This window comes from Coregonus clupeaformis, chromosome 6, assembly GCF_020615455.1.
Source record: "Coregonus clupeaformis isolate EN_2021a chromosome 6, ASM2061545v1, whole genome shotgun sequence".
NCBI lineage: Eukaryota > Metazoa > Chordata > Actinopteri > Salmoniformes > Salmonidae > Coregonus > Coregonus clupeaformis.
Window position 1 is genome coordinate 45,085,711 of NC_059197.1, and position 12,558 is coordinate 45,098,268.

The 12,558-nt window shown below is 41.4% G+C and overlaps 1 protein-coding gene across 1 annotated transcript in view; it reads right to left on the reverse strand.

Annotated features, from left to right (window-relative positions):
• Nucleotides 1-7,432: 7,432 nt before the first annotated feature.
• The window catches only part of LOC121568260 (G-protein coupled receptor 4-like), a 30,658-nt gene continuing 25,532 nt past the window's right edge, over nucleotides 7,433-12,558 (reverse strand). Inside the window, exons 2-3 of the mRNA XM_041878816.2 lie at nucleotides 9,761-9,848; nucleotides 7,433-9,305 (exon numbers count right to left, since the gene is read on the reverse strand). Coding sequence (XP_041734750.2) covers nucleotides 7,983-9,107 — 1,125 coding nt within the window. The 5' untranslated portion in view covers nucleotides 9,108-9,305; nucleotides 9,761-9,848 and the 3' untranslated portion in view covers nucleotides 7,433-7,982. The remainder of the gene's footprint in view (nucleotides 9,306-9,760; nucleotides 9,849-12,558) is intronic.

A 12,558-nucleotide genomic window follows, 5' to 3' on the forward strand; every position in this document is an offset into this window, starting at 1 on the left:
TGGCTAGGATAGCACCTGCTGCAGCCGCTAGCTAGCTAGACTGTGGGAAAACTACTGCTCGCTATTGCGCAGTGACCTGTCGGCCTTCGAAAAGGCAGACGATTCCATACATTTTTGTAAAAACAGTCCCACCCATTACAAGTCAAAATGTGATTGGTTGATTCCACTGTCACTCTAAAATTCTGCCTTAATAAAGTTGAATGGCAGATGCCTTCTATCTACAGTGCCTTCAGAAAGTATTCATACACCTTGACTTATTGCACATTTTGTTGTGTTACAGCCTGAAATAAGAATTGAGTAAATTTGTTTTTTCTCTCTCACAATCTACACACAATACCCCATAATGACAAAATGAAAACATGTTTTTAGACTTTTTTGCAAATGTATTGAACATTTCTAAAATATTGCTAGGCAGCCATTTTACATTTACATTTACATTTTAGTCATTTAGCAGACGCTCTTATCCAGAGCGACTACAAATTGGTGCATTCACCCTATAGCCAGTGGGATAACCACTTTACAATTATACTTTTTTTTTTTTTTTTTTTTTGGGGGGGTAGAAGGATTACTTTATCCTATCCCAGGTGTTCCTTTCAAGTCTTCAAGTCTTCATGTCTTGCCATAGGTTTTCAAGCCGATTTAAGTCAAAACTCTAACTAGGCCACTCAGGAACATTCAATGTCCTCTTAGTAAGCAACTCCAGTGTATATTTGGCCTTTTGTTTTAGGTTATTGTCCAGCTGAAAGGTGAATTCATCTCCCAGTGTCTGGTGGAAAGCAGACTGAACCAGGTTTTCCTCTAGGATTTTGACTGTGAGATCCTAAACTCCATTCCGTTTATTTTCAATCCTGAAAAACTTCACAGTCCTTAACGATTACAAGCATACTCATAACATGATGCAGCCACCACTACGCTTGAAAATATGGAGTGGTACTCAGTAATGTGTTATATTGGATTGGCCCCAAACACAACACTTTGTATTCAGGACAAAAGTGAATTGCTTTGCCACATTTTGTTGCATGTTGCAAAACATGTTGCAAACAGGATGCATGTTTAGGAATATTTTTATTCTGTTCAGGCTTCCTTCTTTTCACTCTGTCAATTAGGTTAGTATTGTGGAGTAACTACAATGTTGTTGATCCATTCTCGGAGTTCTCCTATCACAGCCATTAAACTCTGTAACTGTTTTAAAGTCACCATTGGCCTCATGGTGAAATCCCTGAGCGGTTTCCTTCCTCTCCGGCAACTGAGTTAGGATGTGTCTTTGTAGTGACTGGGTGTATTGATACACCATCCAAAGTGTAATTAATAACTTCACCATGCTCAAAGGGACATTCAATGTCTGCTTCCCCCCCCATCTACCAAAAGGTGCCCTTCTTTGCGAGGCATTGGAAAACCTCCCTGGTCTTTGTGGTTGAATCTCTGTTTGAAATTAACTGCCCAACTGAGGGACCTTACAGATAATTGTATGTGTGGGGTACAGAGATGAGGTAGTCATTCAAAAATCATGTTAATGCGTGTCCATGCAACTTATTATGTGACTTGTTAAGCAAATGTTTTCTCCTGAACTTATTTAGGCTTGCCATAACAAACGGGTTGAATACTTATTGGCTCAAGACATTTCAGCTTTTCATTTGTTATTAATTTGCAAAATTTTCAAAAAATATAATTCCACTTTGACATTATGGGGTATTGTGTGCAGGCCAGTAACACAAAATCTAAATGTAATCCATTTTAAATTCAGGCTGTAACACAACAAAATGTGGAAAAAGTCAAGGGGTGTGAATAATTTCTGAAGGCACTGTAGCTTCTGAGGGCCTACCAATGGCTGACCTAGCTAGCTTGTGTTTTCGTATTCTTATGATTGGGACCTACTGGCTTATTATGTCCACAGGAATGTGATGCTTATTCTTTAACATCATGCTGTGTGTTACTGCTGTCTATCTATCAGCCCTATGTGTTTTACAAAAAGGTGCGCTCTCCTACATGGAGTGCACTGCATATTACGGTTGTTGTCCTTTCAGCATCACAAGCCTGTCACACTCACATCCTTTCATGTGTCACTGTTGTCGCTTTTGGTGATAGTGTGATAGTGATGGCGTTAGGCTACAATAGGTTTTGTAAGCAGTGGGGTTGTTGTTGCTGGTAGCATTATCCGTGCTGGTGCCGTCTCTGTGTGAGTGGCAGTCCAAAGCGTGGCTCAGCATCAGGCCTGTTTGATTCAGTTGGACGCATTAATAAGTGATGCTATGTTTCTGTAATTTCTCTTGATTTTTGAGTTTGGTACAGCGTGTTGGAAGATTTTTATTCCCCCACTGAAGGCCTAGGTCCAATAGCCATGGTTCGCTACTGTGTAAAACCATTTTAGGTTCTAGGTAGAACCTTTTTTCTAAGAGTGTACAGTCTGTCTTGATGTTAAATTGCTTCCAAGGTCTCTGCTAATGCTATTCTACATTTGTACAAAATTATATTACATTTTGCCCATACAGTGCATTTAGCTAATTTAATAGGAACCACCAAACTAGATCACAATGAAGCATGCAGAAATAATTAAGCAATTTGTATTACTGGGTAAAGGATCCATTCTAATATCTGTCATATCAATAGAAAAATACATATTCTGTTATATGTAAATATTTTATACCTAAAATTATTCCACATTTCAGTCATGTAAAGAGACGTTATTCTAGCTGGATATCAGATTTCATGGAATGGATATGAATACGAAACCTTAGATTAAAAAATTGACATCTGGTGAAAACAACACAGTTTCCATAAATACAGCGCTGTTATCTTTTGACAGCACGTGCTGGAAAACAAACCCCTGGAGCATATTGGTGTGCGAGACTCAAGGCCACACTTTTTTGTTTTTACAGAGGATTTCACAAAATGCTGTGGTAAAGAAGATGATGATTGTGTGAATGAAAAAGCAAGCACAATGAGACAGTAATTACATAAGAGGTTATTTGTAGCTCTGCATGAAAATTCACAATATCACACGTCACTGCTTTAAATGTATCCACTGTGTATCATTGTGATATAGTAAACAGATTCACATATGGGGGCCTACTATATTTATTCAGAGAAAATTACTTAATTCCATCAGACCAACAGCACGGGGAAAAACACACTAAAAGTTGTGTTGACTTTGACACAACACCCCAAAAGGGCCTTTGACCATTGTTCAAAATCCAGTGAGACACGACAAAACCTGATTACGGTGCTCAACAGCACACCAGTTTAGCAAGACATCATGAAGGAAAGCAAAAACAGACATTGTTTTCACATTTCCCTGACCACAATCTTACCAGGCACACCTCTGACCAACCTGGACTCAAATTAGCATGATATGTCACGTTTGGTATGGTATGTATTAATTTGTAGATCCATTTCATATGATATGTTACAAATTACTATTTGTATGATGTGTTACGAATTGCAATTCGTACAATATGTTACAAATTTGCAATACGTATGATAAGTTACGAATTCCCATTTGTTGTGGCTAACGTTAGCTAGGTGGCTAGGTGGCTAACATTAATGCTAGCTAGGTGGCTAACGTTAGCTAGGCTAGGGGTTAAGGTTAGGTTTAAGGTTAAGGTTAGGAGTTAGGTTAAAGTTAGGTTAAAGTGTTAAGGTTAGGGTTAGCTAACATGCTAAGTAGTTGCAAAGTTGCTAAAAAAATTGTAAGTGGTGTTGCTAATTAGCTAAAATACTCAAGTTGTCCGTGACGAGATTAGAACATGCAACCTTTGGTTTGCTAGACGTTCACATTATACATCCACCCATCCACCCTCCTTTTGTTTGTGCCCTAAGTAACCTTCTGTCTTATGTACTGTAACCATACCAAACGTGGTGGAGCTTATGAATGTGCAGGCTCTATTTCTTTTATACTGACTTTCTTCGGCCCTGCACCCCACTAAAGGATGTGCGTTTGATCACACTTTACTACCATACCAAACATAAAAATATGATCCTAATTTGAGTGTCCCAGATTTTCGTTTACTATGTTATGTCTAGTCTATGATCCCAGGCTGCTCTGACAGTGTGTCCTACTGTACCATGCAAATTAATGGGTTCATTTGGGTAAAAGCTTACAGTAATTTCAAGCTTGGGTTCCTCAGAGAGTAATATAGTATACCAATTATCATATGCATGACAATCCCAAATACAGTAGTAATACACGACAAAGGTCAGTACTCTGTGTTAGTTATTTCTGATTGATATAGGAAAACTGGGGTACACTAACACCTTGTCTTATCACTGAGGATATCAATCAAATGAAATGCCTCCGTAGATAGTTTATCTTATTTTGTATCAGTGTCAAGCCAGTGATTTGGTTTGTGGGAAATGTCAAATGAAATTATAGTTCTGAATAAACTTGGGTTTATGATGCCAATGAATTAGCAATGGAAGACCTTGTTTCTGCCGTTTGTGTTTTATCTGTAGGTTGGCAGGATGCATTGGAGAGACCTGTTTGTGGTAAGATGAGTTGAAAGCAATGCAGCCGATTCTAAGCGGTGCTCACTAAAGCAAGGGGTGGGCTGTCATGCTAAGATTACACAAGCATAAGAATAGAGAAATTACTGTTTTGGCTACAGCATGGCCATTATTAAATCTGATTAAGAGGCCTACGCCAATAACAACAACAAACATCACTGGAATGGAATAGTCTAGGGATGTGATATTTTACTGGTCATTCTTTCCCAGAGTATTTTTGTGACAAGCTCCTTTAGAAATAACATTTTGTACAGACTCCAGGTAAACCTAGTGTATGTGGGCGGCAGGTAGCTTAGTGGTTAAGAGCGTTGTGCCAGTAACCGAAAGGTCGCTGGTTCTAATCCCCGAGCCGACTAGGTGAAAAACCTGTCGATGTGTCCTTGAGCAAGGCACTTAACCCTAATTGCTCCTGTAAGTCGCTCTGGATAAGAGCGTCTGCTAAATGACCTATTTATTATGTCACTTGCTTACGCCTCCTCCTGAAACTGCCACAATTGGGTGATTCAGAATCCATATAGCTTAATCTAATTTAAACACTATTTCGTATTTCCATATTGACTTAACAAAGTAGGTCACCAGGCTCGCTTTAATCCCATTAATATCAATGAAAACATAACCTGCCTCTCGGAGATAAGAAGCCCATTGTATTTGGACTATTGACGTTAATCATTTCCATGTCATTGAGCAACAACATTAAACCATGGAGGCAGAGTGAGAGGCTGCAGATGGCCCCAATCTGATCTGGGAAACATTTTACAGGCAGAGCTGTGATCACATCTGATTAGGAATCTCACTGGCTCATTAGCAGGTAAGCGGTGGTGATGAGGGTGATAGCTGCCTTGCCCTGCTTCCTTTAAATAGGCACATCATGCAGGTCTTGCAATGCCAATGTAGTGCGGACCTGGATCGCACTGTACGGTTTCCATTAGAAGGAATTACAGTTGAAGTCGGAAGTTTACATACACCTTAGCCAAATACATTTAAACTCAGTTTTTCAAAATTCCTGACATTTAATCCTAGTAAAAATTCCCTGTTTTAGGTCAGTTAGGATCACCACTTTATTTTAAGAATGTGAAATGTCACAATAATAGTAGAGTAGAGCTTTTATTTCTTTCATCACATTCCCAGTGGGTCAGAAGTTTACATACACTCAATTAGTATTTGGTAGCATTGCCTTTAAATTGTTTAACTTGGGTCAAACGTTTCGGGTAGCCTTCCACAAGCTTCCCACAATAAGTTTGGTGAATTTTGGCCCATTCCTCCTGACAGAGCTGGTGTAACTGAGTCAGGTTTGTAGGCCTCCTTGCTCGCACACACTTTTTCAGTTCTGCCCACAAATGTTCTATAGGATTGAGGTCAGGGCTTTGTGATGGCCACTCCAATACCTTGACTTTGTTGTCCTTAAGCCATTTTGCCACAACTTTGGAAGTATGCTTGGGGTCATTGTCCATTTGGAAGACCCATTTGCGACCAAGCTTTAACTTCCTGACCGTGCTTCACGGTTGGGATGGTGTTCTCCGGCTTGCAAGAAACCCCCTTTTTCCTCCAAACATAACGATGGTCATTATGGCCAAACAGTTCTATTTTTGTTTCATCATACCAGAGGACATTTCTCCAAAAAGTACGATCTTCGTCCCCATGTGCAGTTGCAAACTGTAGTCTGGCTTTTTTATGGCGGTTTTGGAGCAGTGGCTTCTTCCTTGCTGAGCGGCCTTTCAGGTTATATTGATATAGGACTTATTTTACTGTGGATATAGATACTTTTGTACCTGTTTCCTCCAGCATCTTCACAAGGTCCTTTGCTGTTGTTCTGGGATTGATTTGCACTTTTCGCACCAAAGTACGTTCATCTCTAGGAGACAGAACACATCTCCTTCCTGAGCGGTATGACGGCTGCGTAGTCCCATGGTGTTTATACTTGCGTACTATTGTTTGTACAGATGAACATGGTACCTTCAGGTGTTTGGAAATTGCTCCCAAGGATGAACCAGACTTGTGGAGGTCTACAAAAAATTTTCGGAGGTCTTGGCTGATTTCTTTAGATTTTCCCATGATGTCAAGCAAAGAGGCACTGAGTTGGTAGGCCTTGAAATACATCCACAGGTACACCTACAATTGACTCAAATGATGTAAATTAGCCTATCAGAAGCTTCTAAAGCCTTGACATCATTTTCTGGAATTTTCCAAGCTGTTTAAAAGGCACAGTCAACTTAGTGTTTGTAAACTTCTGACCCACTGAAATTGTGATACAGTGAATTATAAGTGAAATAATCTGTCTGTAAACAATTGTTGGAAAAATTACTTGTGTCATGCACAAAGTAGATGTCCTAACCGACTTGCCAAAACTATAGTTTGTTAACAAGAAATTTGTGGAGTGGTTGAAAAACGAGTTTTAATGACTCCAACCTAAGTTTATGTAAACTTCCGACTTCAACTGTATGTCTCCCTGACATCTCAAGAATACATACCCACCCTCTGCATGGAACAATGTGACAGTCCCATCGACACACCATAAATATTGCGGTCCATCAGCCAAACGGCGGGGAACACACTTTTTCTTGCCAGTGGAAACACCCATCATCCTCATAATCACATCAAGGAATGGTGTGATAGGCGGTGTGAAAGTCATTTTATGTGTGACTTTCAGATATGACAGACAAGACACAAGAAATATTGATGGGGACATTAATCATAAGGGTTTGTTATTCTATCAATTCAAATAGGCACCAACTGCAAGACAATATACAGTAGCTTCAAGAGTATGAGAATGAACATTGAAGAAGGACACCGACACAACACTGTTATCAGGCCCATGGTCAACACTCTAATGGTTTTACGGCAACACATCAACCATACAGAGGCCCCCCCTGTCTTCGGTTTCCTGACATGATATTTGTTCAATGTACTGTTACAGCAGACACAACACAATTGAAACGATGATATCCATAATTTATTTCCCATTGAAATTGATGAACAAAAACACGTAGCATTGTGCTTCACTCTCGGGCTGACAGAACACATTTAGGATCTTTGGAGCTGTTACAAGGCATCGAGCTCATTGAAAGATAAATGTAAACAGGTCAAATCCAATGTTAGATAACCTTGTCCCACCCAGAACACATACCTGCTATAGATGGCGAGGTGGAGAAAGAAACAGTTTGGTGGCAAACATCCTTAGTTTCACTTTGCATCACATCTATACCACTGAACTTACTGTTGTCTTTCTTACTGTCGTCACAATGTACTCATGGTCCATCTTGAATTGATTATTTTCGTCTATATCAAACACATTTCAATCACAGTTTACCATATGAGGTACATAATGAGGTGTCATCCCCAAAACTGATAAAACAGCTAAAACATTTCACATGAGCATTATCAAATCTCTCCTATTTTCTATTCTACATAAAATGTATCATCCCCCACTTCCCCATAGTCTTGTGTTTTCTCATGTCCACCCAATGGTGGATCAGGATGGCTGTTTATTTCTTAACACTGAGTATGGTCATCTGAAGGCACTCCTCTTTGAGGGCCACCAGCTCTGTCTTGTAGGTGCTGGCCTTGACTTCACTGTACAGGCCCATCTGCTTTTTGGTGGACAGTGGTGTCTCCAAGGTGACAGATCCAGCTGTCATTGCGTCAGCTGGCGAGGGCGAGTTCCGCTTGAAGACCCCCAGCAGGTTGGTGAGTGCGTGACCAATGTCATGGCGTGCGCCCTCGTTAACAAAACAGTAGAGGATGGGGTCAGCCACACAGTTCAGGCTGGTGAGGGCCAGCGCCACGTGGTAGGCTACAAACAGGTCCTCCTCTGCGCCACAGTCGCAGGGCTTCTGGAGGAAGAGGATGCTGCGAGACAGCAGGAGCACGTGGTATGGCCCGAAGCATACCAATACGATCAGGATTAGGCTCAGCGCCAGGCGCTTGATCTTGGCCTTCTCGTGGCACTCAGTGGACACATTGCCACGCACCGCCCGCAGAATGCCCCGGTACGCACCCAGCATGAGCAGCCAGGGCATTAGGAAACCCAGAAATGTCCGGTAAAGGTTCATGCCCGCCACCCAGTCCTGCATGGGGTACTTCTCGAAGCAGAAGGTGTGGTTAAAACGGTCCTGGAAGAGCTCGTCGTGGAAGAGGGGCGCAGAGTTGGCCACTATCTCGATGGTCCACACCACCGAACTGACCAGCACGGCGGTTTTGACCCGCCGGACCTTGGCGAACTTGAGCGGGTAGGCCACGGCCAGATATCGGTCGATGGAGATGCAGCAGAGGAAGGCGATGCTGACGTAGATGTTGGTGTAGAAGATGAAGCCGAAAAGCTTGCAGGAATTCTGGCCGTGAATCCAGTCGTCGTGCTGGAGGAAGTAGTCGATCCATAGGGGCAGGGTGCCGATGTAGAGGAGGTCAGCCACGGAGAGGTTGATCAAGTAGATGCCCAGCTCGTTTTTCTGCTTCACCTGCAAGTAAGCTGCCCACAGAGCCATGCAGTTTGTGGGCAGGCCCAGGACGATGACAATGATGTACAACGTAGGCTGGAAGTACTGGTCGATCTTTGAGTCGACATTGCAGAAGGATATGTTGCACATTGTCCTCGTATTCTGTAGGTGCATTGTTATTTTGGCACTAAGTATTTACAGGGTTAGGACAATCCAACATGTTGTTGTTAATGAGAATGAAAGAGGGAAAACGGCATTCTGTACAGTGACGTTTCCTTCTTGTTGTTGAGTAAATCCTTATATCCAGGCCTGAAAGCACACGTTTTCTCCAGGCGGGCTTCACATGTCAAACAGCCGTCTCCCATTTCACTGCTTTTTCAGATGAGGAAGAGACAAGAAGAGAAAAAAAGGAGAAGTGGTGAAATAAAACCCCTCTTATTGACAAAGAGCCAGGCCTCCACTCCGGCATAAGGACCTCATAAATCTTGGAGAGATTATTGACTCTGTACTGGTACCCCCTGTATATAGCCTAGCTACTGTTATTTTACTGCTTTAATTATTTGTTATTTTGTTATTTTTGTAATTTTTTTATTTGTACTTATCTATTTTTTACTTAACACTTATTTTTCTTAAAACTGCATTGTTGGTTAAGCGCTTGTAAATAAGCATTTCACTGTAAGGTCTACACCTGTTTTTGATTTATTTGATTTGTCCGGGGTCTGTCGCTATATGTGGAGAGGGAGGTGGGGAGGTTGATGGGGTGGAGGGGGAGGACGGGGCCACTCTGTGCTGGTGAGAGGTCTTCAAAGGCCAAACAACAAACACACTTCCTCCAAGACTGTCACTGACGATCCATGCCATGCACACAGCAGCAGCAGGCGATCTGTTAACTCAGGCCTCCTCGGCTCTGCCCATCTGAAACAGAAGAAAGGAGAGTGTGTGAGATAGTGTGTACTGCCAATTTCAATCCGTTTCAGTTTTTGCAACCCAATCGGTTTTTCACATACAGTTCATGTTTATGCACTTGGATTGAATTGTCAGATCCATACAATTCTCAAGTTACTCTATATTAGCTTTCTGTTTCCTATTATTTATGGCATGTAGTCTAACCTTGAACTTCCAATACTCCTCACCTCTGCTTGTTTTCACGTTGGAAAAAAAAAAATGAAAAGAATGTATGCACTCACTAACTGTAAGTCGCTCTGATAAGAGCGTCTGCTAAATGACAAAAAAATGAAAAAATGAAGCGATTTTTATATATTCTTAGATCATTCCGGTCTGACCAATGGTCTTTCTCACACTCATATGCTTTTACTCATAGTGTATGCTTTACACAACAGTATAATGACATACTTGATACAAAAGTGTTTACTTTTCTATTGAAAACACAGCAATCACCATAACCACATTCCAAGGTCCTCCTTCTTGAACAGAAATACGGACGGATTGGTCCAATTAGTCACAATTCTGATGGAAATGACATCACTAGTAGTATAATATTCTGCGGTGTTGAACAGCAGTTACAGTATGGCCCTGAAAGATACCATGCTAGTCTTTGTAGTGAAAGGAAGGATGGGCCACTCCTATGGTGACCTTGTCAAATACAGTTCAATGGGAACACTCCTATTGATATACAGCAGAATAACTGGGTCACAAAACAAGTAGTCAGCAAGCCATAATCAAAAGTGGTTCGTGCTACGGCTCCTGTAAGTACACACAATAGGAGAGATACAATTAGGGACCAATAATGTCAATCATTCTCATCAGTTCGCACGTGTGTCTGTGTGTGTGTGTTTGTGTGTGTGGTCTACGGGTACATTTATCCCTGTGAATATCCCCAAATGACTAGGGTATGGAAAAGTAAGAGAAAGGTCATGTTAATAATTCAACATAATTCTACGTACCCGGGTAAAACATGGTGTAATTCCACTATGTGTTGCATCCAGGTGTCATTTTCCTATCACCATTCAATTACAGGCACATTTTTTTTGTTTTCTTGTGGAATTCAACAGCATGCTTATAGCTATTGCACCCTAGCCTTCATACTTGCATTGTAAAATTATGTAAAGAATTTTCCCTCTGTTTATTGACTTATCTACCAAGGGGAGGAGCAGTGGAGAGGTGCTGAGTAGCAGAGATAGGCTAGAGTAATGCTGTAAGGAAAATAATGCAAGTAGGCTTTAATTCATCCTCAGAAATGTCTAATGACATTTCCATACATCAGCACCAGCACTAATATTATGATGGTGGGATTTTACATGCTATGCTGTTGGGGTTATTTTAGGTCTTGTTTCAAAGTTTTCACAGATTTAAAGCGTATGTGGATCTGGTTTCTTTCCAGGAAAAAAGTATGAGCAATGACACTGAAGAATGTGGTTTGTGCCTACTGTCAATTTCAGATGCTTATCTCAGAGTGTTTGCATGCAAGGGAGGAACCATAACACTGCAATGTCAACAACAATAAAATGTAGTTGTGATCTCTACCTGACCCTGAGACAAACTGGACTTAACATGCTTGGTATTTGGTTGACTTTGAAGTTAATCATGCACAGGTTTTTCTATTAATGTTCTTTAATGTAGCCAGTACGTTACACACCCTGGTGATTAGGATTTTTAATATTGTATTTTTACATTCTTTGCCTGGGTATATACATGTTCTGTACTTAGACTGTGTTGACTCTTCCTTCATGGCTCAGTGACCACACTGATGTTATCATCATACCTGCGATAGTCTTTTGAAGGTTGTAGGCGTACTGACAACATTCATCAGGTTCAACGTCTGCCAACAGTTCACTTTGGCTTATGAGCCTTCACCTGTATGATATAACTCATCAGAAGAGTGTTTTGTCCTGTGTCCTCCTACCTGGTCAGTCAAGCCCAGAGGCCTGCCTGGCTGGATGACCCCTGGAATTGTGCTCTGGATAAACCTGTGCCATATTGGACGTTATGCTAGCCAGTGGTTTGTGAGGGCTGGACATTGTTGGCCACACAGCCTATAGATTCCAGTGGGAGCAGCAGGGAGAACTAGGGGAGCCATGCTAACCTGGAAGACATTGTGCAACAAAGCGTGGTGTTTGATCAGCTGCCAGCTAGGATTATTGAAGCCACGCCACACAAAGCCCGCCACGTTGGCTGTCGCACCCAGCAGCCCCGCACAATGCATTTGCCCTTCACTCCCATAAATGTGCTTAGCTCACTCTTACAAATGTCATTTCCGTTCAAATGATTTTGGTCTGTAGCTCTTTTGTTTACTTTTGCCTCACGGATGTCCATTGTCAAGGGGGTATATGTTGGATGTCTTTGCCTGGGTATATTCAGCTATTGTTTGAGTGAGAGTGTGTTCTCACACCATAATACAGTGTGTAACTGAAACTAATTGAAAACATTAATGTGGATCCTTGATGAATGATGGATCCCAACTTAGTCTAATTTCACAATGTCATTGTGAGCCCCACCACGTCTTGGCGCCACCTTTGTGTAGAACTTATCATGATGTCCTAACTCACACAGAGTGCCGTTGGTCTGTGCCATTGTACACTGGTAATTCAAGCACATGTAGGTCACCCTGTATAATTACTTAATTAATTATAGACCAGACTTTTCCATAGAACTACAGCATAACAGG